Here is a 26,269-nt window from a genome sequence, read left to right on the forward strand (position 1 = left end):
GTCGTGCTCCCGGCAGCCCCCGCGCGGCCCGGCCGGTCCGTGTCGGTAAGATGGCGACCGTGAGTCTGAGGCTCGGAGATCTGGTGTGGTGAGTGGCGGCGCAGGCTGGGCGGCGGCCGCGGAGCATGGCGGACCGGGCGCCTTTAGCGGAATCAGGCTGCGGCTGCGGAGACGCAGGCGGGGCTGTAGCCGGCCCTGGGAGCGACGCAGCGGGAGCCGAGTCGGTCTGGGCCGGGCTGGGCGCTGTCAGCCCGCGGTGACTTCGGAGAGCGGCTGTGGGCAGGGTGGGGCTTGGCAGGGCGGGGCAGTGCAGTGGTGGGGCTGCTGCCGGGTTGAGGGTATCGCCGCTGCCGTCCCTCGGGCAGTGTGGGAGGAGCGGCGGGAGGCAGCCCGGAGCCAGGGCACCGGGCCGGCACTGGGGAGGCTGGCGGGGGCGGCGCATGACGGAAGCTGTGTCAGATGGAAGGATGAAGGAAGCGGGACGGAAGGACGAGCGCTGCGGGGTTCCCTTGTAAGCCCGGGCTCACCTCCCGAGGGATGCAAGAAGGGTTAGAGATAGAAAGTGTTTATGGAGAGCCACGCACCGTTTCTTGGCAGTGCTTTAATGAAGCAATACAACAGTCCAGTTTCGTTGCAGGTTGAGGTGTCCCTATGGAAACCCCCAGAAGCCGTTTCCCCTTGTCACTGCGATCTTACCTTCAGATAGTCAGAGCTGTGATTTTGTGTTTCCCGGTGGGGAGAAGTGAGAGCATTCCACCGCGCCCTGTAAGCACCGATTAAGTGCATAGGTTTCGCTGTGCTGGATGGGCTAGGCTGTCCTACCAGAGCTCAGAGAAGTAGCTGATTTCCAACATGTGAATAAATGCATGCATTTATACTGATAACCCAGATAAAAAGAAGGCTGTGCTTCAGACTGTGACAACTGCTGCTCTCATCTGAAAAATTTACAGTGCTGAGAAGTTGTCTAATTTATATAGCAAAGTAAGTAAAGATTAGTTACTTTTAGCATATTTATTTCAGATGAGAATTTGTGGAGTGTTGCTCTCAGTGCTGGAATGCAGATTATCCTGCTTTAGTTTTGTACGTGACAGCCAGATGGTGTCTCTAGAGCTGTTGCAGGGAACTTTTAACAATCAGACAGCAACAGCAGAAAGGGTTTGCTGAATTTTTTTCTCAGTACAGTAAGGGGAGCATTGAATATGAGACACGGTCATGGTCACAGCTCTTGGCAGTGTTGCTGCCTGCCCCTGGCTTCTGAATCCTCTGTGTAGCATTGCCATCTCAGCGGGCTACAGTGCCACTTGCTGAGAAGTTTTGTGTCAGGAGCTGTTGGGTCCCACAGGTTCTTTGCTCGTCTCTTGCAAGACACTTACTAATGGGGTTTTGTGAGTACTGCAGCGCAAGTCAGTGACAAGGGTGAAATAAGGGTAAAGCTCACCAGGAAAGCTGGTGAGCTGAGGGCTAAACTAATGTCTCTTCCTCCTCTATGATTATTTCTAGTATTGCCTAGTTTTCATAATGGAAACATTTGCAAGTGTAGAAAGTAAGCTTTTCTGCCTTTCTTTTATGGGTCTTCATATCTTCAGTTAGTGTGGTGGTGAGCACCTGAAGAAAGTGATAATAACCGGAACACCTGTTGAGGGGATCCTGCTATTAATGCCTTTCTGTACGAATCAGAACCTTAGCTTTCTGTGCTGGGAGTTGGTGGCTGCTCTGCTCACCAACTGCTCTAGACAGGTAGATAGAAGTTCTCAACCTGAACTTTGGTCTCATTGCCTGTCTCAGTGGTTTTTTCAGTTCCATGTGAAGAAATCTCCACTCTTATGGCGCTGCAGTGCCTATTACTCTTGTATCTTGCAGACTGTGTTACTGCTACTCTTCTCTTCAGTTCTGGCAGTTCAGCAAGGTCAAACAGACTGTCCAGAGACCTGAGTTAGGTGCAGATGTCAGCCGTGTGTCCTGCCTTGAACAGAAGGTTTTGACTGCAAATTGTAACTCTCTTATTATGAAAAGTGTGACATAATATGAAAAAGCAGGCATTGGGATAGTTAGTTTTTTCTCTAGTTCTAGTGTCTAATAATTTCTTTTTTTTTTCTCTCTAGGGGGAAGCTTGGCCGTTACCCTCCATGGCCGGGGAAGGTGAGGTTTGTTTGTATTTATTGTTGCTTTCTTAGTTTTTTTGTTTTTTTTTTGTTTGGGTGTGGTTTTTTTTTTTGTGTTTTCCTTCTGTGTAAGGAAAGCTTTGCTTGAAAGCATTTCAGTTGTAGATTAATACTGGTTTTCTTGTTTGTTCTTTTACACATCTACCCCACAAATCTAAAGTGTGAACTGGTTTAGGGCTTTATTTGATATGTTATCTCAGTCTGTCAGTAAGAGCTGGTAGTTCATGTGGAATGAAAAGCCAACAGAGACCCAGCTCTGGAACTGATTGTGTTTCCCAAATTTAGTTGTTTAATCCCTGTCACTTTCTGCAAGACATGTTTCTTTTCTTCCATAGTAAGTTGGCTAACAGTACTGTGTTAAGTAATGGAAATAAGGAGTCTGGCTTCTCAAGATACTGTTTTAGAGCTGTCATTTTTGAGAATTATCTAGGGTAGTTTGATCCTACTTCTGGTTTGGTTGGGATATTTTCAGATGAAAGATTTTTAAAAAGGAATTTTATATGTCATTTCTATTCATTCTACTTCTCAGAAAGACCTTTCTTTTATCTTATATGTTGTATGAGGGCTAAGCATGCTGAGGTAACAGTATGAGTCAGGTAAAAGAATAGTCAGTGTGGCTGACAACTATAAACATTTGGTCATTGGGTCAAGTTAACACCAGGCTCCTCTACAGGTGTCACCTTGTAGCTGAATGATAGCTTTTCTCCTTACTAACATTTTAAAGTTGATAAGCAGTTTATTCTGTGAGTAAAGACAAAGTTTAAATTCTTGAGGTTACCTAAGTGGAACAAATTTTTATTTATGCAAGTTATCCTCCTAATCAGATTTTTAAAAAATCTATAATAGCTGAACACTGGGTGGTAAAATCACAAAATTGTCACTATGTGCTTTTTATTTATGATTTCTAATTGCCTTTAGATTGTTAACCCGCCTAAAGATCTGAAGAAACCTCGAGGAAAAAAGTGCTTCTTCGTGAAGTTTTTTGGAACAGAAGATCAGTATGTACCTCCTTGTTTTCATCTGGGGAAAATATTGTACCACATAATGTGGATCTTTTGTGGAAGAAATATTTACTAATGTTACAGTGCAATGTAACATTGTAAAGGATTCCCTTTGAACCACACAACAAAAGAAATTCAACTATTATTGCACGCTATAGCTGCTCACTGAGGTGTATGAAGTGTATAAAAACTTAGCTTTAGGATTTGAGTTGCTGTGATGATAGCTCACCACTTTGAGGTGTGACATGTCTGTGTCAGATTTTAGCATGTAATGAGAAAGGTACAGCTCAGAGTATTTTTGTTTTTGCTGCCAGAGGAATAAAATTAACTATATAATTGTCATTTGTGAAAGAATGTACTGTCCTACATGCTGATTGAAAACATTCTTGCTGTGCTTTTGTAAGACTTCACAGTATAAGAGAGCCAAAACTTTTAGACTTCCTTTTTGCAAAGCAGAATTTAATGATTTCAAATGTGAACAAAATTATAGTTGTCTTACATTTAAATGATTACAAACTAGGTAAAAACACCCAATGAAAAAGGCCCCTGAGAACTTGGATATTTCATGAAACTGAAAATTATTTTGATAACTTTTCAGTTTTCCTCTTTATTTTCTCCTATTAAGTCATGGAATAAAGAAGAAAATTGGAAATCTCTGTGGAAGACTAAAAACCCCATTACTTTTAGGAAGAAAGATGACAAGAACTGGGGCCATTTGGTGAATGTCTCTTAAGGAAACTATTTTTCACTGCTAAATTTTTTTTGCATAATACTAAAATATTTTTCCATTAAGAAATGAGGTCTAAATTTGATGGAGGAGTAGTGAATGCCACATAGTAATGGGAATGTTTGAATCTCTAGTAATTTGAGGTAGATGAAGGTTGATTTGAGGCCAGAGAACGTTTTTTGGTGGTGTTATTAAATATGATTATTTGAGCTAATAAATTCTGAGTTGAAGTGGATTATTTCTGTCCTAATTATTTGTTTTCAATTCTTGTATTTCACATTGACTCAAGTACAGATTTTTTTGGTATTAAGACAAATGGTCAAATATCTTGGATACTGTAGCTGAGATTAATAACATGATTGCTGCAAAATAATTGGGATTTATTACAAGATTCTAGAGCTCTGCCCAGGGCAAATTTGGTCATCTGGCACAGTGAAATAGTATGGTTGTTGTAGTGTAGCCCCTTCCCCGCATCTCCAGCTTGTGAAATTTAATTGTGTCATGCTAAATAATCAAGAATTAGAAATTTGCTTGCTTTGATTGGCACACTGTACCTGAAAATTGAATAGAAATAAAGACTATCACTTTTCTTTCAAATAATGTTGATAGAGACAAGAGACAGAAGCTTGTGTGCTTCTTCTGTCCTGACTTGGAATGTCAGAAGGATGTACTGGTTGGAGCTGTGCTGTTCTAACCAGTGTGTTGCCTGAGAAAGTTCTCGTATGTTTGATTGTGTTTGAGCATAATCAGGAAAAATAGAAATCATTTCACTTCAAATGTGAAGATGAAGAGGAAATCTTTTGTACAAGTAAACTAGTGGGTTTGGCAAATACATTTTTCAGGTATGTGTATAAACAGGACTTGGAAGGTAACTGAGAGAATGTCACCACCTTATGAACAGCCTGAGGAACAGCAGAGTGCAGAGCTGTCACTGTTCAAGGGGAGATGAGGAGTGCACTTACCAATACTGATGGTCTAGTGCATATAGCTTCTTTTTTAGCACCTCACTTCTTCTGCCATGTTCACACTGTATGGTGGCATTTCTGTACCATGGATCCATTGCTGCAGCTCTTGTATTACTGCCTTACCCTTTGAGGTTGAACAGGAGAGGATCTGGTCATCGGCTGTTCACCTCTTGTCCAGTGCATATAAGGCAAAGGCGATGCTGATTGCTGGGTACAGTCCCTCCCATGAACTTCTGAGGGTTCTTGCCAGCCAGCTTGTCAAGAGGTAGGCAGTGTCAGACCCTATTTTAGGCTTACTTCCTTCTGAGGATTCTTAGGTGCCTTCTGTGGCCAGAAATGCTCCTGTTCCAGGCTTCGTGCAAATTGTTCCCCACTGACTCATGTGGCTTTGGTTTGTCATACTAAAGTTTAAGGAGAAAGATGTTTAGAGGTAAAAATTGATGTACATGAGCAAAGCAGAAGGGTAAATAAAAGCATACTGATGAGTTTGGCAGTGGTTTTGGTGTAGTGTATAAGTTTTGGTTTTTGTGAAATTATGGCTAGCTCAGGCTACAGCACAGGGGAAATGCGTTTTCCTTTTTCTGCAAATTGAGTATTACCGTGTACTGGGCCTTTGGAATGATGCAGTGACTAAGGAAATAGATTAACTGGAAAGCTGTGAGTACTTTTGGCCCAACATACAGAGGTGAGACATGAGTGCATTCTGACTGTGCTCTAAATCCTGGCTTTTGATAAATTTTCTACAGAGCACTGTACTCCATGTGCTGTGTTGGTGGTGTTAGTTTCTTCTGTTACTTTTGAAGGAATGGGTTTTCTGGAAGGTAAGAATTCTCTACCCATGGAAGCAGATTTTGCTTATGTTTAAACTGTGAAGTACATATATGCTTTCCCACAGTGAAAGCCACCTGATGTTCATAGTAGTGATGTAATACCCATGTTCTGTTCTAAGTGATTGTGTGCAATTAAGACAATCATGTAATGTCTCTTTATTACCTTGTTCTCCAAATTGATAAGGTGGTTTTTCTAGTCTGCCTAGGAGTCGTTTTTCTGAGTGTCTCTTCTTAAAGTAAGTCACATTAAAAGGATTCTGTATCTAAAATCAAGAACAGTTGATGTTTCCTGCCTCTAGACCTGACAAGCATATAACAACATCATTACAGGAATCTAAACAACAATTTTGATTTAGTTTAGAAGTGGAACTTAGACCTCTTATCTGTGTTTCTAACTGTGCTTCTCAGATAGTATTTAAAATCCCCGTTTATTTTTATTTCCATGCTACAGTTTTGTTGTAGGAAATCTTTGTAGATATTTCAGTAGTCAAGTAAGAACTTTTATTTTGCTATGTATGTGCATTTATTGCTTTTAGTAGTTAAAACTAATAGACTAGCTGGCCCGCAAGTCTTTCTTGATGTGTGTCATGCAGTTAAAAATAGTTTTACATTTTTTAGCCTGCTTAGGAATTCATTATGATATTTGTTAAAACTTAAGATATAATTGCTTTGAAAGTATCTTTCTACTGTGATTCTATAGAAATACTAGTGATGGTCCTGCAGCCTTCAGAGATGTGTGTACAAACACAGCCATTCACCTTTCTTCCCCCTTTGGTATTCCCTGATAGCCAAATGGACTTGCAAGTCATGTATATCACAGTCTTAACAGGAAGCTGTGACAGCCCATTCTTCCTTACAACCTTTTGTAGCATCTGTGTGAAACTAAATATGGTGGGGTCAAGGGGCACTTCCTGATTTTATATATTAAGGGAAAAAATAGAGGAAGCTTGCAATCGAAGATAAATGTAATAATTTGCAGCCTGTTTCCATCAGGCACAGTAATTTTAACACAGCGCTCATTACCTTTTCATCCTCCATGTCCTGTTGGGATGAAAGCACCTACCTTTTTCTTTTGCCACTGTTTTCCCTGGTTTTCAAGGAGAGAGTAGATTCAGGAGGTAGTCTTTCTGAAATGTTCTTTCAGGTCCTGACATGAGAAAACACTTGCTTTAAATTTGCCAACTGTTGGAAATACACCTTAGTAGTCTGAGGGTCTGGATGGATGGGCTGAACTGATGGAGTGGGTGAACTTGTGTTCCTGGTACTTCTCAGTGAGGCTGATTATCCCATGCAGAGCTCTGTGTGGCTGTAGCAGAACCAGCTGGAATGCTGTTCAACATCCCTGCAGGCACAGTACCATAGCTGAAAATCACTACAGACAAAACTCTTCCGTCTCGTACTGAGGAGGTATTTTATTGCACAAATTTGAAAAACCTAATACTTAAATTTCCTTCAGTATTGCCCTGCTTCTGGATTTCTTCTAAATATACCTTCTTTTATTCTAGTATGATATAGTCATTTTTGTATTTTTTTCCTAGGAGTTTATGTACTAAGTTGCAGAGTTTAGTTGAGTTACTTAATTTATGAGGGTTGGGATGTTCCCTTTTAACAAAGGAAATCCATCTTGATTTGTTGTATGCTCACACACACTGGTCTTGTAAATAACTAAGAAATTTTCTTTTGACTTTTCGAACTGGTTATGTTAGCATTTGAGTGTGGGCATCTAAAGTGCTACAGTCTAAAGTGATAAAATTTTTCCCAGACTGTGGTAAACAGAAATTTGGAGATACAGTGCTACTGTTTTCCATCCCTAGCTATATGGTTTGCAAAAAACGAAGATTGGTGGATATTCTTCCACCTCATTTCTGCAGCCTATCATAAGAGTTGGTATCTGTAGACAGGAAGAGAATGGCTGGGATGGTGAAGGTTTGAAGATCTCCTTGCCTTTGCCATGCCTGTGCCATGGATTTCAATCTGGTGTCTCTGCGTCTATCTGTGCCACTGTTTCTGTGTAACTGCAGGTCACTTTCGTACTTGTCTCTGCTTATTCTAAGTTTTGCTTATTGTTCATGTTCATAATGTGAATTTGACATGAGCAGTGGTTTTCTAAGAGTGGTATTTTGGAGACGATGAGGAACAGTGTGGAGAAATGAAAAGAGAAAGCCATTGCTAATAGGTATTTTTATTACATGTTTTCACTTTCCACGTAGCCCATTCTTTAGAGTTGCCGGGTGACTGTGCAGCAGTATGAATGCAATGTCATCTTAAATATGACATCTTCAGTGTCATCGCTAATGTTCTTTTCATGCATTGATTCATTGCTGAATCAGGAGAGAAACAGTAATTAATTTTATGTGTTGTATACTTGAGGCTGATCTAAATACTGGGCTTCATTGGCCTTGGGAGTATTGAGATCTTGTGTATAAACATGAATAATTTTGTTTGGTGAAAAGTTCTTTTGATTTCAGTGCTTGAAACACTGCATGTAATTGGTTTGTGGACATTGGTGTCAAAAGATACTCATCTCTTATAGAAGGTTGTCTGAGTAGGTGATGCATAAAAAAAATTGGACAGGAAAAGACCAATTTAATTTTTTCTCTGTTTTTTTGTTTTTAAGTTTATTTTTAACTGAGGCAGCATTTAATATTGTTTTTCACTTATTAGTTTGTCTCTGAGATCTCTAGTTCTTTGTCCTGGTGTATCACAAGTGCCAAGATACACCTTTGAAGCTAGGAACCAGAAAAAGCTTTGTACTTTGGGCTTTCTCCATTCCAAAGGAAAAGGAATGAGAAAGGAAACTAATGAACCTGTGCAGTGAGGAGTGATAGGATGTGCAGAAACCTAAGAGAATGCCTTGAGGGAAAATAACTTATTTTTATTTAGAAATTCAGTCCTGCAACAACATTTAACATGTTTTTTGATATTGTGGTCCAAAATTTTGTTTCCTTTATACATGTAATGAAAGGCTTCTCATGAGCTAGTGCTCTGTGGTACACAGGGATGTTTGTCACTGTTTGTCATATAGGCAGGCTTTACAGTGTATGATAACTTTAAGGTGTGTTTCACAGTAATGCCTGGGCAGCTGTGAGAGATTCCCTGAATAGCTGCTGGACTCAGATTCTAGTCTGAATGCAATGATTTGACTTGTTATATAAAGTCAGTTCTTAAAAAAACAACGTAAACAAAGTGAAAGGATTCAGCTTTGCATGCCGGAGCACTGGGTTCTTTGGAAAGGATGCTGGCATTTTCCAGTAGGTTCTAGCAGGTCTTGTCTCTGCAAGTGAGGCCCAAAATGTTTCATTCTACTTTAATAAAGTTGATTCCTGATTACAAGCAATTTACAAACAATTGCTATTGCCAGTGAGGAGAAAGGTCTTAATATTTTTTAGTTTTAGAGTTTATTTTGTGAAGAGAGGAGAAACAATCAATATTCAACAAAACATTACAATTATTTTTTGTTGTTTCAATCTTCATGTTCAGTTTAACTATACAGTGTCTGAAAATGCAGCCTTTAAATCACTTCATCTGCTTGCAGAAGCTAGACTGCACTGGGGAATATTTAAAACCTATATTCGTGGATAGTCTATGTAACATAGAAGTACCAGGGGACAAGAGAAAGTCTGATTGCCCCAGTCAGAGGCAAAGGAAATAGTTATTTTTTCTCAAAACCAAAATTGTTGTTTTCATGCAGAATACCTGGGTACATCAGAAATCAGTTCAGCAATGAGCTGTTGCTTTTGTATTAAATCTGTGTCTCATCTCTATAGTGAGAATACATAATTTTGGAGTTTTTTTCCTACAGTGTTTTAGACACCTGTCTGCTCAATATATTTGAACCAGGGATTGATAGCTGAGAATTGTTAGGTGAACTTTGCTCTCGAGTAGATTGGTGATATTGCCTACTTTACCTGGAAGTGTGGGTCTGTGGGTGTTCCTCATGGTGAAATGAGTGCAGTCATTGGGCTGCCATTGTTTTAAATGCGTCTTGTGATCACATCCAAAAGCTGTTTTGTCAGTAGAGAATAATGCTTAGAGGGGGACAGTGCTAGGATGAGAGGACATAAAACTTAAGAAGTAACGAAAGTGCCAGAAGAAAATTCTCAGTGAATTCAGTAATAGCAGCCCTTCAGTTTCTAGACAGGAAGTGAGTTTGGGCTGTTGTCATCAGTAGAGCTGGGGGAGAAAGTGTAGCTGTGTGTTTCTCAAAGCAGGAGGATTTAGAAGGCTGCGGTTTGGAAAATATAACTAGCTTCTTTTTTTGTTTCAAGTGCTTGGATCAAAGTGGAGCAGCTGAAGCCTTATCACCCTCACAAAGAGGAAATGATAAAGATTAACAAGGGTAAGCGCTTCCAGCAAGCTGTGGATGCTGTAGAGGAGTTTCTTAGAAAAACCAAAGGCAAGGACCAGGTGAGTGGGTTCTTTTTCACTGTATGCATTAAAACAGGTTTTGGCATGAATGATGATTAGATGCCTTGTTATGTGAAAGGAGTTAGTTGCCTCTTACAAGTTGAGGAGGATTGGGTTTTTCTTCCTTTGGTTTTTGGGGTTTATTTCTGATCCTCTATTCTTCCCCATTAAATCTTGTTTGGTGGGGAAAAGTGATTATTTGATTATTAAATTATGGAGAAACTGAAGGGGCTAATTGATCTACTTGTGTCTTAAGTATTTGGTATCAACTAATCTTGTCTTTAGTATATTGGAAGTGCACACGGTCCTGGCAAGTCTTCAGGTGGCCTGTTCTGTTACATGCTTACTTAAACTGATGTGTTTTTGCAGGAGAACTAACCAGGAACTTCACTCACCAACTCCCAAGGTCTAACAGATACGTAGTTTTCAAGTTACTGTGCTGTTGTTTTACTTGGTAGTAATCAGCACGGGGTCCTTCACATCCTTGGTTTTGCATGAAAATCATTCCATCTCTTCTCTTCTTTCCTTACCATCTTCTATTCTATAATCTCTCAGGCGTCTTCCCATAACTCCACTGAAGAGAAGAATCGGCGTAATTCCAGTGAAGAAAGAGGCAAGCAATCTGCTGGTGAAGAGAAACGCAAAGCCATTTTGTCTGAAGGAAAGGTGAAGAAGGGCACGGGGGAAGGAAAAAAGAGGGTTTCTTCTGTCTCATCAGAGAGAGGATCAAAATCACCCTTGAAAAGAGCCCAGGATCAGAGCCCCCGAAAACGGGGGCGTCCACCCAAGGATGAGAAGGTTTGTGTTGTGCATGTCCGCCAGTGCCCGTGGACTTGGCAGCTGGACTTGAGGTCTGACTGGCACCTTGACTAACAGGCCAGCAGGAAGAATCAGTTCAGTATCCCTTTTTTTTAAGCTTTTCCGTGTTGCTACATCTAGACCATTTGGCTGCCTGATACCAATTGGCAAGCATATTGTTGATTCTTCTTGTGATTTTTAGCAGTTAGTTGCTGTGAGTGGCTCTGTTTGTATCTTTGAGAGGGCTTTGAAAGCTGTATCAGGAGACTCCATTCTTTCGTCTTGTCATCCCTCGAGTTCAGTTTGTGTGGGAAGGATTAGCAAAGAGATGTGGGTCTTCATCTGGCTCCTGACTTCTCCCATCTCATCTACTTCGTATGATCAGGTGATAAGTAGTTGCTCAACTTCAACCTCAGTACTCAAAAAGAGTGAGATATCTTTGAGGGCTAGGGCTTAAAGAAGAAGTTCGTGGCCTTGGGGAATCCACCAGAAGAATTGTCTTCATTTCAGCTTCTGTGCTTTAGGATATGTTCCCATCATCCATTCTGAAGGAGCCTTAATATTTTATTCCTACTACTTTCCTGATATTTCTCTATGTTGTGGCAGCACTTTGTCTACCCTCATATAGAGTTCCAGCCTTTTTATTATGGAAGTCACTGTTGTGGTCTAGATCTTCCTATTCCAAATGGATATTTATTTTGGTGGATTATTACAAGTCATATCCTTCATCAGTGACTAAACCTGAAGACAACTGGGAGACCTCAACTGAAACCCCGTATGGCAACGTGCTTGCTCATCTGTGCTTCAAGGAGATCACGATGTGCTTCACAGTCTTTTCTTTCAGTCAGGATGCAAGTCAAGATGGTGGTCCTTGCTCTCCGGAATTGTGAATGGATTGGCCTTCACTGGCTGAACAGCAGACTCTATCTTGATGTAGCAAAATGAAGCTGGTCATCTCATATATTAGCTGTGAAGGCATCATAGAGTAGAGTCATAGTATATCCTGATTTGGAAGGGACACACAAGGATCATCAAGTCCAATTCCTAAGCAGTTAAAGAAAATATTGGTTCTTTTTTAGCACCAATGTCTGTGAAATTAGGCTGCGTAACAGATCCCATCAGTTTCTTCTATTGAGGGAGTTTGGAGGAGGGGAGAAATGTATGCATATTTATGAATTAAAACTAACAATTACAGAACTTGTCTTGGCTGATGCAGGAAAATGCTTCATTGGCAACATAGTTTTCACTTTTCTAAGTGTCTTCCTATAAGCATGTTGTGTCTCCACATATTTCTGTTTAAATAAGCCACAAGACCTTTTTTTCACTTACAAAATGATTCTGCGTCTTTGAGCTAGATTAATTCCAAAATTAATCAAAACTAATGGCTGGGAGAATTCTGTTTGTGCTGACACATTGCATGCATAGGTTCTAAGGTTTTACTGTGTTATTTACCTCAGGACATCAGAGTGCTTTGAGTGAGCTAATTGTGGTAGTTGACATTATTTTACTGGCACATGACAAGCAGACTGGTTTTAAAGTTGCCACACAGTGGTGGCCAGCTGTGTGATGACTTCCTGGCCACAAACCAGGAAATTAAGCAGGATAAGGTAGGAAAGTAAGCCTTTTAGCTTCTTGCAAGTAACAAATAAAATAATTGCTATGAAAATATAACAGTACTGCCTTAATACTGGTTTTCAGCCTATGAAATAATTTTAAAATCTTGTCTTCTTGCCTGGTTCTCATAAATTCCTCAAGTTCTTAGCCCTAGAGTAGAAAACATTTATGTTGTTGTCCTGAATTAATATGATCCTAGGATTTGTGGTTTTTTTCCTCTGTCCCAGTCCAAATTCTGGCATTCCAAGTAATAAGAATGCATAAAAATCAAGAATCCGGTTTTTGCTGAGGTGTGCTCTGTCTAGAAAGGCTCTATGGCCCTACATGATCATTTACATACTCTTATGTTTAAGCTTATATGAATATATTTGAAGGAGCAGCAGAACTTCATAGGTATCAAAGCAGGTTTTATCCACACTTCAGCAGCTGAAGTCTGCAGGACTCTCCCTAGACACTACAAGGCTGGAGACTGATGTCTGCATTGTCCTGCTAACCCTTGGACAGTTGCATCGTTCTGGGTTACTCCTCCAGGAGTCTTACTCTGTTTTTGCAAACAGTGTTCTTCTCTTGTGCTTCTGTGTGGATGCTAAGGTATATTGTGTATTTTCAGGAAGTAATTTCAGAGGGGAGGTAATGTGACTCCATGTCTGAACCCTCACGTCAGAGGAAGACAGCACGTATTATGTAGAAGTCCTGTGCATTCTCTTCATGTAGCATAAAAACCTAGATGTTTATAGCATATATCGATGACCTATAGCATAGACGCTTATTTTAACCTATATGTTTTGGGGAAATAAAAGATAAAGTTTAATCTGCTCAACAGTAAAAGCCCCAGTATGTTAAGTACTATCATGACACTACAGACTGGGGCCTGTGGAGCAGATGGGGCAGCCCACATACCAGTTTGTCTCATGGATTCTGCAAACTTGAGCAGATGTGGCTGTCAATCTTATGCTTTGAAGGTTCTGATAACAGGTAGGCTATTCTGTGGTGACAGGGTAGGATTAAAAGTTTTCAGACCTCTGCTTGTAATGATGTTCTTCACTCATTTGTTAAGCATTTTGCATCCACCAGAGGAAAGTACATGATCAAGCATGTTTGTTTTCTGCTCATTGCATAAGTGCACAAATGCAGTGATTCCTCTTAGGTATGAAGAATGGACTCTCCAGAAGCCATAAATCTGATTGAAATCTTTAACTGGCAGTTGATGCTTTTCTCACCTCACCTGTATTGCTAATACTCCGTGTTTGAATATGAATGCTCATGGAAAGGCCTGTGAAATTGAAGGCTTTTGTAGTGCTTTCGGAGCTCTCTATGTGTGTTCGAATGATCATCATGCTGTGACCCGCTCCTGAGCCAGGTTTTAAGCTCTTTCTGATCCTTCTTCTGTCTCTTCAGGACCTCACAATTCCAGAGTCAAGTACAGTGAAGAGAGTGATGACTGGAACAGTGGCTGGATTTAAATGGCCACCGAGTGTGAGTGAGGTGAGAAGCTTTACAACGTCTAAGTTCTGAGTTTGTGGCAGCAAATCTAGAGCTTTTTGTCTGGCTGTAAGACAGCCTGATCTTACCTTCTTGTGTATGAACATACTGCAGTATAACAAAGTTGAACCCAGATAGTTCAGAAGTATGCTGGGAAATGAGATTTCTGTCTCTGTGGAACTACTTGCAGATTCACACTAAACTTGCTGTACTAATGTTTACACTTCTTGTTTCAAAAGCATTTCTGTGACTGACTTCCCAGGAGTGGAGGTGATCTGGATAGTCTCTCCCTGTCTGAATGCTATCGCATGGGGTGCTTACATTTGATTTCCTTCACAAAGCAGCTTTTGAAAGCCTTTTGATTTTGTTGAATGAATGAGTGATCAGTAAAGCAGAGTAAGAGCAGTGTGATTCCAGGCTAGTATGTATGATGCTCACTGGTGAGATGAGGGATCTGGGCCTTCAGTCCTTGTTGCTGTTAGGATGGGTTTGCTTGGCATGTGACAATCTCCAGTCAATTCCCAGAATGCTGTCTTATGGAATTACTTAGAACCTGGAAAATAAGTGTTTTCATTTGCTTGGGAGAGGAAGAAGTGGAAGATGAATTTTCTTCCTCCCATGTTAATATTGCTTGTATGCTTCTTTCCTACAGATGTCCAAAAATGAGGAATTTGGTTTGAATGGCTTTGGTTTTGAGAATGAAACAAAATGTAAACTACTTAATTGAAACGGGTTCCTTGTGACAGCTGATATATTTTATGTTTTCCGCCTTATGCTGTTGCTCTCATGCAGCTTAGGAGAGCAAGGGAATTGTGCTGTGCTAACTCAGTGACTCTCTGGATTTATTTCTGAGGCTATATTTTCTCTCTTTGTAGCCTGTGAAGGACAGTGATCCACACTTTCATCACTTCCTGCTGAGCCAGACAGAGAAGGTAAGGATTTGGCAGACAGGATCATGTTGCTGGGTAGCTTGGAGTCCTGCCCTTTGCTGGAACAGAGTACAGGGAGTATGCATAAAGAGCTCCAGAATTCTCTTCTTTAGGGGATTGCAGTTAGATTAGTTGAAGTACTTCCAAGCCTTAAGATTTAGAGCGATTTAGCATTAAGTACAGTGAATAGTTTTAAGTAATTCAAGATTATCTACCACTTGTTTTTGACAGATGTGATGTAATAAATTGTGTAGAATGAACAGGATGGACAGGAAAAGCTTTTTTTGTGTTCAAAAATCCTGTTATGATTGTTTTTGATGGTTGTCCTGTCAGTTTCTCTGTCTGGATAGGCTTGCCAGTTCGCTGAATGTTGCAAGAGAACTTCCAAGACCAGAAAAGCGCCGTGTAAAATACAGCCTGTTTATCTCCTGAGAGTCAGAAGTCTTGCAGGATTTTATATTCAGCAGTGAACATCAGGAGGAAAAGGAAAGATCAAATTAAGCATAAAAGGATTTATATCTCGCTGAGGATCTGGGCAGAGCCAGAAGGATTAAGAGCTGCTAACAGTTTTATCTGTACAAGCTCGCAGTAAGCGGCATGGGGAGAAGCAGCCTTTGCCTTAGCATTTGTAGAAAGCCTTCTACATGCCTTCTCATATTAACCAGAAGGTTTTGGTTCCACAACTTGCAGAGACATAGTGAGTGTAGATGTGAGGCTTCATGGCAGGCTTCAGAGAGCTAAATGTTAGGAGTAGGGATGGCCTAGGTTCTGGTGCCTCCAGAGGAGCCTGTTATAGGAACTACAGAAGGGAATTTGCAGTGCCTTTGTCAGAAGACAGGCTGAATTGCTGGGGCAGGGTGGGAAAGAACGATCTTAATATCTTGCAATATATTTTAGGTTTTATTTTTTCCGCTTGAGGGAAGCCCCAGAGTTTTCCTGGTTTGAAGATGGTGGTGGGTGGGTGAGCTGCCTGCTTCTGTGGAATAAGGATATGGTCTGTTTGCTCGGCAGAGTAACTCAGCACTGTCCTTCCCCTGAATGCTTTGTCTTCTCCATACAGCCAGCTGTCTGCTATCAAGCCATCACAAAGAAGCTGAAGGTTTGTGAAGAGGTAAAGCAAATCTTCATTTTGATGGATGTTTATTGTTATGAGGCGTTGCAGTTCTTCAAGAGTTGTGCATTAAATTGTTTTTATTATTATTTTTCCCCTCTCTCTTCCCCACCCTCCTGCCCTTGTCCCCGCACCCCACTCCCTCAGGAGACAGGATCCACCTCCATCCAGGCAGCAGACAGCACAGCAGTCAATGGCAGCATCACACCTACAGACAAAAAGTAAGATCTCCAATACACTTCAGCCATTTCCTTCCCAGCTCACACATGCAGCCATTCTCCAGCCTGTCACTGAGAATGAATAAACCTAAAATTTCCCTTTAACTGCACATTCCTTCTTTCCTTGTGTGAAACTGTTTGGGGGACAAGGTGGGAGAGAGGCAGCTAAATTCAAAGGGGGCTGTGCAATACAATATTCAGAGTAAATTCTGTCCTGGATACATCTGCAATTCGGAGTGTTTCTGCAGTTGCCTTTTTCAGTAGGTCCCACTGCAGGATGTTAGCAGCAGTATTCCTAAGTGTTGCATGAGATAGGGAGATAAAAGGGGATCTCTCTCCATTAGTTGACTGGGGTCATTTAATCGCTCTCCTGAGTATGCAGAAGACAAAAGAAAGAGGGAGATGTGTTCTCCCATGACAAAAACTTTGCTGTGTAGCATGTGAGCTTTCTGGTTTCTCCTAACACACCCATTCTCTTTTATAGAGTGAGAGAAGGCTAACCTGAGCTTCCTGTAATTTCTGCTCTGTTCAAATTGAGTTCAGGCCACTCTTGCTGTTTGCTGTTGGGGCAGTTCATATGGGATGCCAGTTCTCACTTGTACTGCAGGGGAACAAAAATAACAAGCTGTTCAGGGAAAACAGTCTCTCAGGAAAGTGTATCTCAGAGGTGGGTTGTGAAGGAAGGAATACCTCTGCTGGTTTCAAGACTTGAAAATATGTAGATCTTATTTGGGCCATGTAAGGAGCCTGTAGTGATTTGCTCTGCCCTAAGGGCAGAAAGAGAAAAGGCAGCATGGCTAGCTGGGAGAGGACAGGTGCTGCTGTAGTGTGGCTATTTCTGCAGAATTAACTACTGGATTTGCCAGGTAGCTTTTGTTGTGATGTTACCTTGGATATAACTGAATGCTTCAGAATCTCTTTGAAAACTCTAGGTTTTAATGGGAAACTGCATGATGGGTAAAATGGTTCTTGCAGCAATATCTGCAAGAGGAATTTTTGTTGCAGGTGATTGTAGGGACTTGGTGGCATAGTCTCTCTTTTTTGAATGGAGGGAGCAAAATTCTTTCCAGCTTGTGGGAGGAAGGGAAGGCTGTTTTCTGGGACTGATGGTGACCTGTACTGGCCTAATACTTCCTTTCTTCCTTTGTCTGAAATGGCAGCTGTAGAACAGGGACTAGGTCTTTGGTCTGGCATGATGCTTAGCACAGTAGTCTTAGCTAGACTTTATCAAAACTAGGATGCTAATGTATCGTTCAATTATTCAAGCAAACATTGTATGTGTGACTTAGTTTTAAAGTCAGAAGATTAATAATTAGAGAAGCACCTGCTCATTTCTAAATGTTCCCTTTAACTTCAGTAAAGCAATGACTGTCAACAGAAAGCACACAAACAGCAATTTTTAGTAAGCAAAAAGCCACACACAATCCACCCCAAACAAACAAAAAGAATCCAGACCATCCAAACCTTTAATATTTAGGTGATCTTCTGAAACAGTCTGAAGACTTTCTTCAGGAAATTGTTAGGGATGCTTGGTAAGCAGAATAAATTCCAGCTTGCTTTTAAAGCTCAGTATTTGTCCATTGTAGCTGTGGTTGCAGTAGAACATGTTTGTTTGGGTATTTTTTTGTGCTGGTGATGCTCCAGTTTGCTCTTCATCATTTCCAGCACCATGAGAAACTAACACTTGATTGCTTTCTCTTGCATTACTGTTTATCTATACTCTCAGGATAGGATTTCTCGGCCTTGGTCTGATGGGAAGTGGGATTGTCTCCAACTTGCTAAAGATGGGTCACACTGTCACTGTCTGGAACCGGACTGCTGAGAAGGTAGGCATGTGCTTAAGCCTCTGCTAAACATTCAGTTACCCCCTCTATCTCATGGAATCATCTGTCAATGGTGTCTGGGAGGGGATGCCAAAGAAATACAAGGATATGCTTGCCACCTTGTTTTGTCCTGTTTCCTATGTGCTTGTTGGTGGGCATGACTAAGTGCAGCTGTGGTCTGTTCTAGTGTGGTCACTCTTATGTCAGCAGTCTCACCCCACGGCCTTTTTGTGTGAGAGGAGAGAGTTGTCAGAAAAATTACACTCTTGTATATTACACCCTTATATGTGTTGAAGAATGAGATGTAACATGCCTTTGAAAATAACTGCTGATGTGAATAGCCATGGTCAGTGTATTGTGCATCTGTGAATAGCCATGAAAATACTGGTGATGTCAATTACCATGCAATGTATTGTGCCAAAAAGGCCAGGTGCAGGGAGTTATCCCAGGAGATTGAGAGTATGGTAAGATGCACTGCTCAGCTGCAGGTTAGTCTACATCTGTTGTGCTGGTCATTTGGTAACAAGTGTTCTGTTAAAGACCTGCTGTGTCATGAGACCAGGATGGAGAAGGGCTTTATAGGAGTATTCAAACTGAAAATGGAGCTTATATTGCATTGGACTTATATACTAGACAGTGTTACTCTTTGTAGTGGAGGAGGAATATAGGTAGCTGGGGGAGATGTGGTAGTTACAAGGTGCTGTGGAATAGCAAAGCAGGAAGGGCACTGTGGTTACTTGGTTAAAAGGGGACTAAAAGATTTATTTTTTTCAAGAGCAAAACATGGCTGATATGAGGGGATAGGGTAAGAAGGAGCTAAGATTTTGAAGCAGCAGCCCTCTAAAACACACTCATCTCAGATGTACATATTCCTGTTACTATCCAGTAACACATGTTGCTATGTCCTTTAACCAATTTTTTCCCTAAATCTTCCTTTTTTCCCCTAATAATTTCTTGTCAAACCCACAACATTCTTACTGTTACACCTTAGAGTTTTATTTCTTTGTGTCTTTCTTTCAAAGTTCTTCACCTGTTCAGAAAAGCTGCAGAAGAGCCCTGCACACACACATATGTGTGTGTGTAGACAAAGCAACAGAAGATGACAAAGTTGTGTAATTAACATGCCTGTCTCCTTTGGAGTTGTGTCCAGCAGTAGAATTTTTACAGCAAAATGCAAAGAATCCATTTGCTTTGTATTTAATTTGTCTTACCTTTGGACTTGTGCCTTTTGCAGTGTGATTTGTTCATCCAGGAGGGTGCACGGCTGGGAAGAACCCCTGCTGAAGTAGTCTCCACCTGTGACATCACGTTTGCCTGTGTATCAGATCCAAAAGCAGCAAAGGATGTAAGGATTAGCTCTTATTTTACCCCCGCTGGTTAGACTATGAGATGGCAGTCACTGAATGCCGGTTCTGATTCCTGCTAACCACAGTAGCCTGGGTCATTGTACATCCTGAGCAGTGCAGCTTTGTAAAAATAAATGTCCTAACAAAAATTAAGCATTTTAGAAATGAAGTCTTTGAGGACCGGTTCTGATAACCCTCTGGGGGTCTGCCACTGTAGTGCCAGGCTCAGCTGGACTCCTGCAGAAGTGGGGTTTCTCTGCAGACACCCTATTGCTTTACCGCTCTTCTGTTCTCCACAGCTGGTGCTTGGTCCAAGTGGAGTGTTGCAGGGGATTCGCCCAGGGAAGTGTTATGTGGATATGTCCACAGTGGATGCAGATACAGTCACAGAGCTGGCCCAGGTAATCACTGAACTGAGCCTCTTAACAGCAGCAGATGTTCATTCAGCAGAAGTTCTTCAGTTTCTTTTGGTAATAAAACTTTTAGAGGTCCTTGGGAGAGTCTCAAGTTCCAGGCAAACAAGACAAGTCTTCTTTGTCAAGTCTTAACCAGCAAACAGTGTTGGATGAGATGTTCCCTGGTGATACCAGCAAAGTTGTAGATTTGGCAGAGCTGTTACCTGACACCATTGCAAACAGATACTCAAATTTTGATCCCCTAAGAAATATTTGTAGACAGGTTGGTATTCGGTAGCAAACTGGTGAGTAAAACCCTGTCTGGATTAATGACTGATGAAATGCAAAATCTGGCTAGTTTAAGTGCTCTGGTTGGGGAAAATGAATGCCTTCACATTTCATTCTATAGAAATATTATTATAGGATTTCTGTAGAAGAGTTCTGATTACTTCTGCTGTGGTATCTGTGATTTCTTTTTTGGCATCTTGCTTGTTCCCCACTGCCCTAAGGCAGCATGTGTGGTTTTACAAGGAAGGGGAACTGGTTTTGTCAAGTTTTAAGTAGACATGTTGTTGATGCGCTAGTGTGTAACATTAATTTGGAGAATGCAGATCACCCATATTAGTAAGCATCTGGCTGAAGAGATCTGTCAAAGGCCTTTCCTCTATGGGAAAGAGGGGAAAATACAATGATCAATCTTCTGGGATTCTTATGCGACATATACACCTTCAACATTGGTCCCTTGGCCAGTATAGGGTGCCATGACTAAAGCGTGTCAGTTCAACTGCTTAAAATATGCACAGTAGTGATGGGTGCTGGAGGGTCTTGCCTGGACCCTTTTGGTCTTAATCACACTTTGCAGGATACATCACAATAGTGCTTTCCTCTCCTGTTGGAGCTATTTGTTCTGCTTTAAATTTCTGTCCTTAGCGGCAGGTATACCCTAAATTCTGTTCCTGCTGCTGTTCATGCACAGCTAACTAGAGATGTTCTTCTCCCAGGTGATAGTGTCCCGAGGTGGTCGCTTTCTGGAAGCACCAGTCTCAGGAAACCAGCAGCTCTCTAATGATGGAATGCTTGTGATCCTGGCCGCCGGTGACAGGGGTTTATACGAGGACTGCAGCAGCTGTTTCCAAGCCATGGGGAAGACCTCTTTTTTCCTAGGTAATTGAAACGTGGAGGGCCTGATAGCAGTTTCTTAGTGCAAGGACTGGGAATTTCAGCAAGGAGTCTGAGATGTATATGTCACCTTTTCTCTGTGGGCAGTGTGGGAAATTGGCTTGCTGCTCTGGAACTTGGCCAGTTTCAGAGCCTGCAGGCTAAGGTTTCTTTTTTGAATGCCAGCTTATTTTGGAGGATCTGTGATACTTTTGGTTTTAAATCATATTTTCCTACTATTTCTCCATTCCTTTGAGTGCTTGGAAAATGGAAATATTTTCTGAAGTCTTTCAGGGCCAGGGAGAGATGCCAAGTGCTTGATGACAGAAATCTAACAGTGTTACTGCTGTGTGGGCTAGGGAGGCAGGGCTGCTACTTCTCTTCTGGAGGAATCCCAATGGTGTGTCTCGCTCCCAGGTGAAGTAGGCAATGCTGCCAAGATGATGCTGATTGTGAACATGGTCCAAGGCAGCTTCATGGCAACAATAGCAGAAGGACTGACTTTGGCTCAAGTGACTGGCCAGTCCCAGCAGACCCTTCTGGATATCCTCAATCAGGGACAACTTGCCAGCATCTTCCTGGACCAGAAGTGCCAAAGTAAAGTTCTCTTACATTGTTTTCTTGCAGGTCATTTTTACAATCTAGCAGCTTTTCAGATAGTGGCAGAAGGTAGAAAATAACAATCCCATCTTCATCAGCCTGGGATAGTGGTTATCTTAAGCATTCTGGAAATGAATGCTTAAAATACAGCTTTTCAGATAGTGGCAGAAGGTAGAAAATAACAATCCCATCTTCATCAGCCTGGGATAGTGGTTATTTTAAGCATTCTGGAAATGAATGCTTAAAATACAGCTTTTCAGATAGTGGCAGAAGGTAGAACATAACAATCTCATCTTCATCAACCTGGGATAATGGTTATTTTGAGCATTCTGTAAATGAAGAGCTGAGTTCCCATTCCTTCCCCTTCTTATCTGGGACTTCTGAGAATCTGAGTTAGGACTGCTTAGGGCTTAAGTCAGGATTTCATTGCAGCAGGGTAACAAGCTGCTTAGAAATCTGAGCTCACTTTGTCAGTGGGCAGATGAAGATAGAGAGTACAAAAACAGGAGAGCTAAAAGTAGTGATCAGCAATGGAAAGAGAGATTGGTGTTGAATTACAGCCCCCTGCAGCACGGGCTTGGCTTACTTTTGTCATGCTTAATTTTGCATGGGTTCCTCTCCGCAGATATCTTGCAAGGAAACTTTAAACCTGATTTCTACCTGAAGTACATCCAGAAGGATCTTAGATTAGCTATTGCACTGGGCGATTCTGTCAACCACCCAACTCCCATGGCAGCTGCTGCCAACGAGGTAAGAGTTGTTCAGTGTTCAGATGTGTTCTTCAGCATTTGTTCAACAGTGCCATTTGTCAATCAGAGACACAGATCAAAGAATGATGTCATCTCTAAGACAAGGGAACAGTGATTGAAATATTTTTTGACTAGGGTGGCATTGGATTTGTTTTGATTGTAGAGACCCTTAGAATGTTACATCAGGAAACACAAAGACCTGGCATTTTCTGATCTGCACTTGGATATTTGACATCCTGTGCGATTCTCTGGTTGCAGTGGTCAGCAAAGGAGTTTTTCTGCTGGGAAGAGGCTTCACACAAGAGCAGGCTCTGATCCTTTTCTGATTTCTCTTTAGGTCTATAAACGAGCAAAAGCATTGGACCAATCTGACAACGACATGTCCGCAGTGTACAGGGCCTACATCCATTAGGCTGCACCCTTCTTACTGTTCATACGATGATGATTGATTAATATTATTATGATACTGGGTTTTAACTCTGGACCAGTTCATCTCTGTCTTTCCATTTCCTTTTATACACAAACTTTGAGACCTGCTGTGGTGAGCCTTCCACTGTGGCAGGAGGGGGGAGGAGGGGGCTCAGATTGCAGTCTAATTAGAAAAATCCATGCCATGCACTGACAGTCATGAGATGAAACGGCGGCAATTGTTCAGAAGCTCTGAGGCAACTCTGCCAGAAATCTGCTGCTTGGCTGCTTTAATTTTTCTCTGTTTGCTAGTCCAAGATGCTGTTTCTAACAATCCCTTTTCTTCTTTGCTGTGAAATAATGCAAGTGTTGGACTCTCTGCATCAAGGGGACAGGGTGACATAAATCCCATCTACCTGTGAATATCATTCGAGTCCTTGGTCCCAAGTAAGGTGAGGAGCATGCCTGCTAATTAGCCACTGTTAGAGAACAAGGCACCTCCCATGGAGGAGAAGGGCAGTTCCAGAGGGTAAGGGGAGTTGAGTGCAACACTGTCTTGATTCAGTTTCTTTTTAGACTTCCACTTCCCCACCTTGATGGAGGAATTCCTGTACTGTTAAAGATAACACATTGCATCCATGTCTTCCCCTTGTACAGACAACTACAGCTTAGGGAACACAAACTGTACTGAAAATAGGAGAATGCTTATGTCAATGAGGCTCCTGAAAGGTTTATCATAGCTCATCCAAAACATCATTGGAAAGTAACACCTTTGCATAGAAAACTGCAAGACAAACATAGTGCCTATAAAACTGGGCTAGAGATTTTACTTGTTCCTGGCCTTAGCTTATGTTATGTTACTACTTGTTTGGTTTTTTTAGCCCTTGTAGTCAATAATTACAAAGGTGTCTTGGATTGCAGCAGTGTCACAAGCAGAGTGGTGAGTCTGAAAAGGGAGAGAAGAATGATCCAAGAGATTGAGATTCCTGAGCTCCTTTCCACACTCTCTGGCCTTTGCATGGTTGTCACATCTCTCAGCCTGTTTGCCCATCTATAAAGGTGGGTGATGGTTACCTACCTCACAGGGATACTTTTGTGTACTGCCTAGTGATCTTTATACATGTCAGATTTTCCATACATGTTCTTAGTGTTACTACTTTGGGTACAAGATAGCACAGCATGAGCCTTCTCCCTGTATCTGTGAACTCTGCTTGTGGCCAGATACCAACTTCTAGAAAGACCAGTAACTGAGATTGGGGAGGCTAAGACGGCTGCTGAGCTTTAGTCTAGAGATGGGTGACATGAACTGCAGATGCCAAGGCTAGAGATCAGAGATGGTCTCAGTGTAGATAGCAGAGCAACCCAGAGTCCAGAGGATGCCTGTCACAAAAAATGCACGGAGTGTGGCTTGGTTTTTGGTTTGTTTGGGTTTTTTTTTTTCCAGTTCTCAGTATTAGCCTTTTGGGAGTGTTCTTGCATTTTAAATTTGAGTGTTAGAAAAATGCCAGTGAGAAACTTTGGCCAAAATCACTTCTCAAGTGGTACAATCTCCTTCCTCCCTTGGGCTGGGATTCTGAAAGGAAAGAAGACAGATTCAAATTAGGTTGTGTTCCTGACATCTGCCCCTGCCACCGTATTTTTTTCCTAGGAACTTAATGGCTGTGTAAGGAAATTTTCCCTGGGTTAGGATTTCTTACCAGTCCTGCTTTGTGCAGCATGTGTGTATGGTTCAGAGACACCTTGTTAAGAAAGAAAGAAAGTGTCACATACTTATTTTGTCACATACTCATTGAATCACAACATCTAATGCCTTATGCTGTAAATGTTACTTTGCGTATTTTACCTCCTGTGATGACTGTTCCTTGTGGGCTAATGCTGTATTCTGCATTACTTATATCCTGTAGTGAACACCTGGCAACAGGGCTGTCAAACCTCACTGCCTGTTGGCCACTGTGTGTGGGCGATGGTAGTTCTACACCTGTGTTCCTTTGGCAATGCCACTGCCGTTCTGTATGTAGGTATTCACGCTAAAGGCATGTAAAATTGCCAGCATAGCTAACCATTGACCTGCTTTGGCACACTGTTCTTCTCCACTCAGGACTCCACAGTTAGCATCTGAAGTCCTTTGTTAAACATACTGCAGTAAAAAAAATCTCTCATATGAATTGTGCATTGTGGGCATCTGAGGGAAGTTGTGGGTTTGGAGGCAGGAAATGAGACTGGAGGAGAAAATCTTTTGGGAGGAAGAAGGAGGTAATGTCCCATGTGCAGAGCCAGTTCAGTGGCATCCCCCCACCCCTGTCCCTGCTGTCTTGGGCCAGAGTGACCGTGAATGGTGTGAGCAATGGTAATGGAGTATCTTTGTTAGTTTGTGCTGCCTCTGGATACAGAGAGAATGCCAAGGAGCTCTCAAGTCCTGTGACAGGTATTTCATAATGAATTCAAAGGGCCAGTCCCAAGGCAGCTCACTGCTGCAGAGTTTGTTTCTAGAAATACTGTAGTTCCCAGAATTGAGATGGTTATTTCTGTGGGAGTGGCAGATGTGGACTAGTTGAACACTGTAATTTATCCTGGAAGGGTCTGACTGCAGCTTTCAGCCATTGTGGGTGGCTGTAGGGTGGCTGCAGTGCTGCCTGGACAGCTGTACAGTCACAGGTGTGCCCAGGAGAAGCAGGAGGAGACCAAAGAGCTCTGATGTGGCTCTGAAAAGGAGGGATGGAAATGAGGGAATCCAGACTGTTCCAGATGCCAGCTGAGATTGCTGTCAGTCTCACTCAGATTCTTGTATTTATGTCTGTAGCCTCTGAATGTGGATTTGAGTCTGTTCGTAGGCCTGGGATTTGAGGGAGGGAAGTGGGGGAAGCAATGGATTGAGAGATGCTCTAATAAAACTGGCTAGTTAAATGTTGTCCTAATATTGTTGACAATTCTGTAAAGTTTCTTTTTATGAAGATTTGTTTTAGAAGTTTGTTTTTTTTAACTCCCTCCTTTTTAAAGAGAATATGTGACACTTGTGAAAGCTTGTAAGAAAAGCAGTTTCCTTTTTCCTCAATGATAGATCACATAGTTCATTAAGGTTGTGAATTTTTATTTTCCTGCCTTGTTTTTAATTAACATTTGTCATTCAGAATAGGATGTGTGAAAATGTTTAAATGGCAAAGATTTTTTTTGTGCAATTAACAAAGCTACTGGCAAAAAGAATAAAACTTTTCTTGGTAACTGAATGTTCTTGTGGCATTTTCTAAAGCCTGTCAGAGCTGTCTTGGGGCATTAAGGAAGTATGTGTTCCTCAGAACACTAGAAATTCAGAGCTGCTGAAAACCAAGTCATCTGAAAACTGAGTAATCCTGAGAACACTTCAGTCATTGCTCAAGCTTGAAACTGTCAGTGAGGTATTACAGAGGATAAGTTTAGATAAATTCCATGCTCTGTGTGCAGAGGGCTACATGCATCTGGGATGAGAGGAGGGTCCTTGGTTTTAATGTTCCGGTGTTGATGACAACTTCTGTAAAGTTTTGGGCTGAGATATTCATCCTTCTGGCATTT

The 26,269-nt window shown here is 41.6% G+C and overlaps 1 protein-coding gene across 5 annotated transcripts; it reads left to right on the forward strand.

Annotated features, from left to right (window-relative positions):
• GLYR1 (glyoxylate reductase 1 homolog) lies at positions 1-25,947 on the forward strand. Of its 5 annotated transcripts, none has more exons than XM_030957959.1 (16): positions 1-88; positions 2,103-2,139; positions 3,081-3,160; positions 9,954-10,092; positions 10,648-10,890; positions 13,903-13,989; positions 14,862-14,918; positions 15,976-16,026; positions 16,174-16,247; positions 17,971-18,070; positions 19,302-19,412; positions 19,713-19,814; positions 20,810-20,972; positions 21,384-21,563; positions 22,192-22,316; positions 22,653-25,947. In XM_030957959.1, the coding sequence occupies exons 1-16, from the start codon at positions 51-53 to the stop codon at positions 22,725-22,727; spliced, it is 1,662 nt and encodes a 553-aa protein (XP_030813819.1). In that variant the 5' UTR covers positions 1-50; the 3' UTR covers positions 22,728-25,947. The 5 variants fall into 5 exon arrangements, with proteins under 5 accessions (XP_030813819.1, XP_030813820.1, XP_030813821.1 ...); XM_030957960.1 differs by having other exon boundaries at positions 19,716-19,814; positions 22,653-23,055; XM_030957961.1 differs by having other exon boundaries at positions 10,648-10,758; positions 22,653-23,055.
• Positions 25,948-26,269: the final 322 nt, after the last annotated feature.

This window comes from Camarhynchus parvulus, chromosome 14 (assembly GCF_901933205.1).
Source record: "Camarhynchus parvulus chromosome 14, STF_HiC, whole genome shotgun sequence".
NCBI classification, from domain to species: domain Eukaryota; kingdom Metazoa; phylum Chordata; class Aves; order Passeriformes; family Thraupidae; genus Camarhynchus; species Camarhynchus parvulus.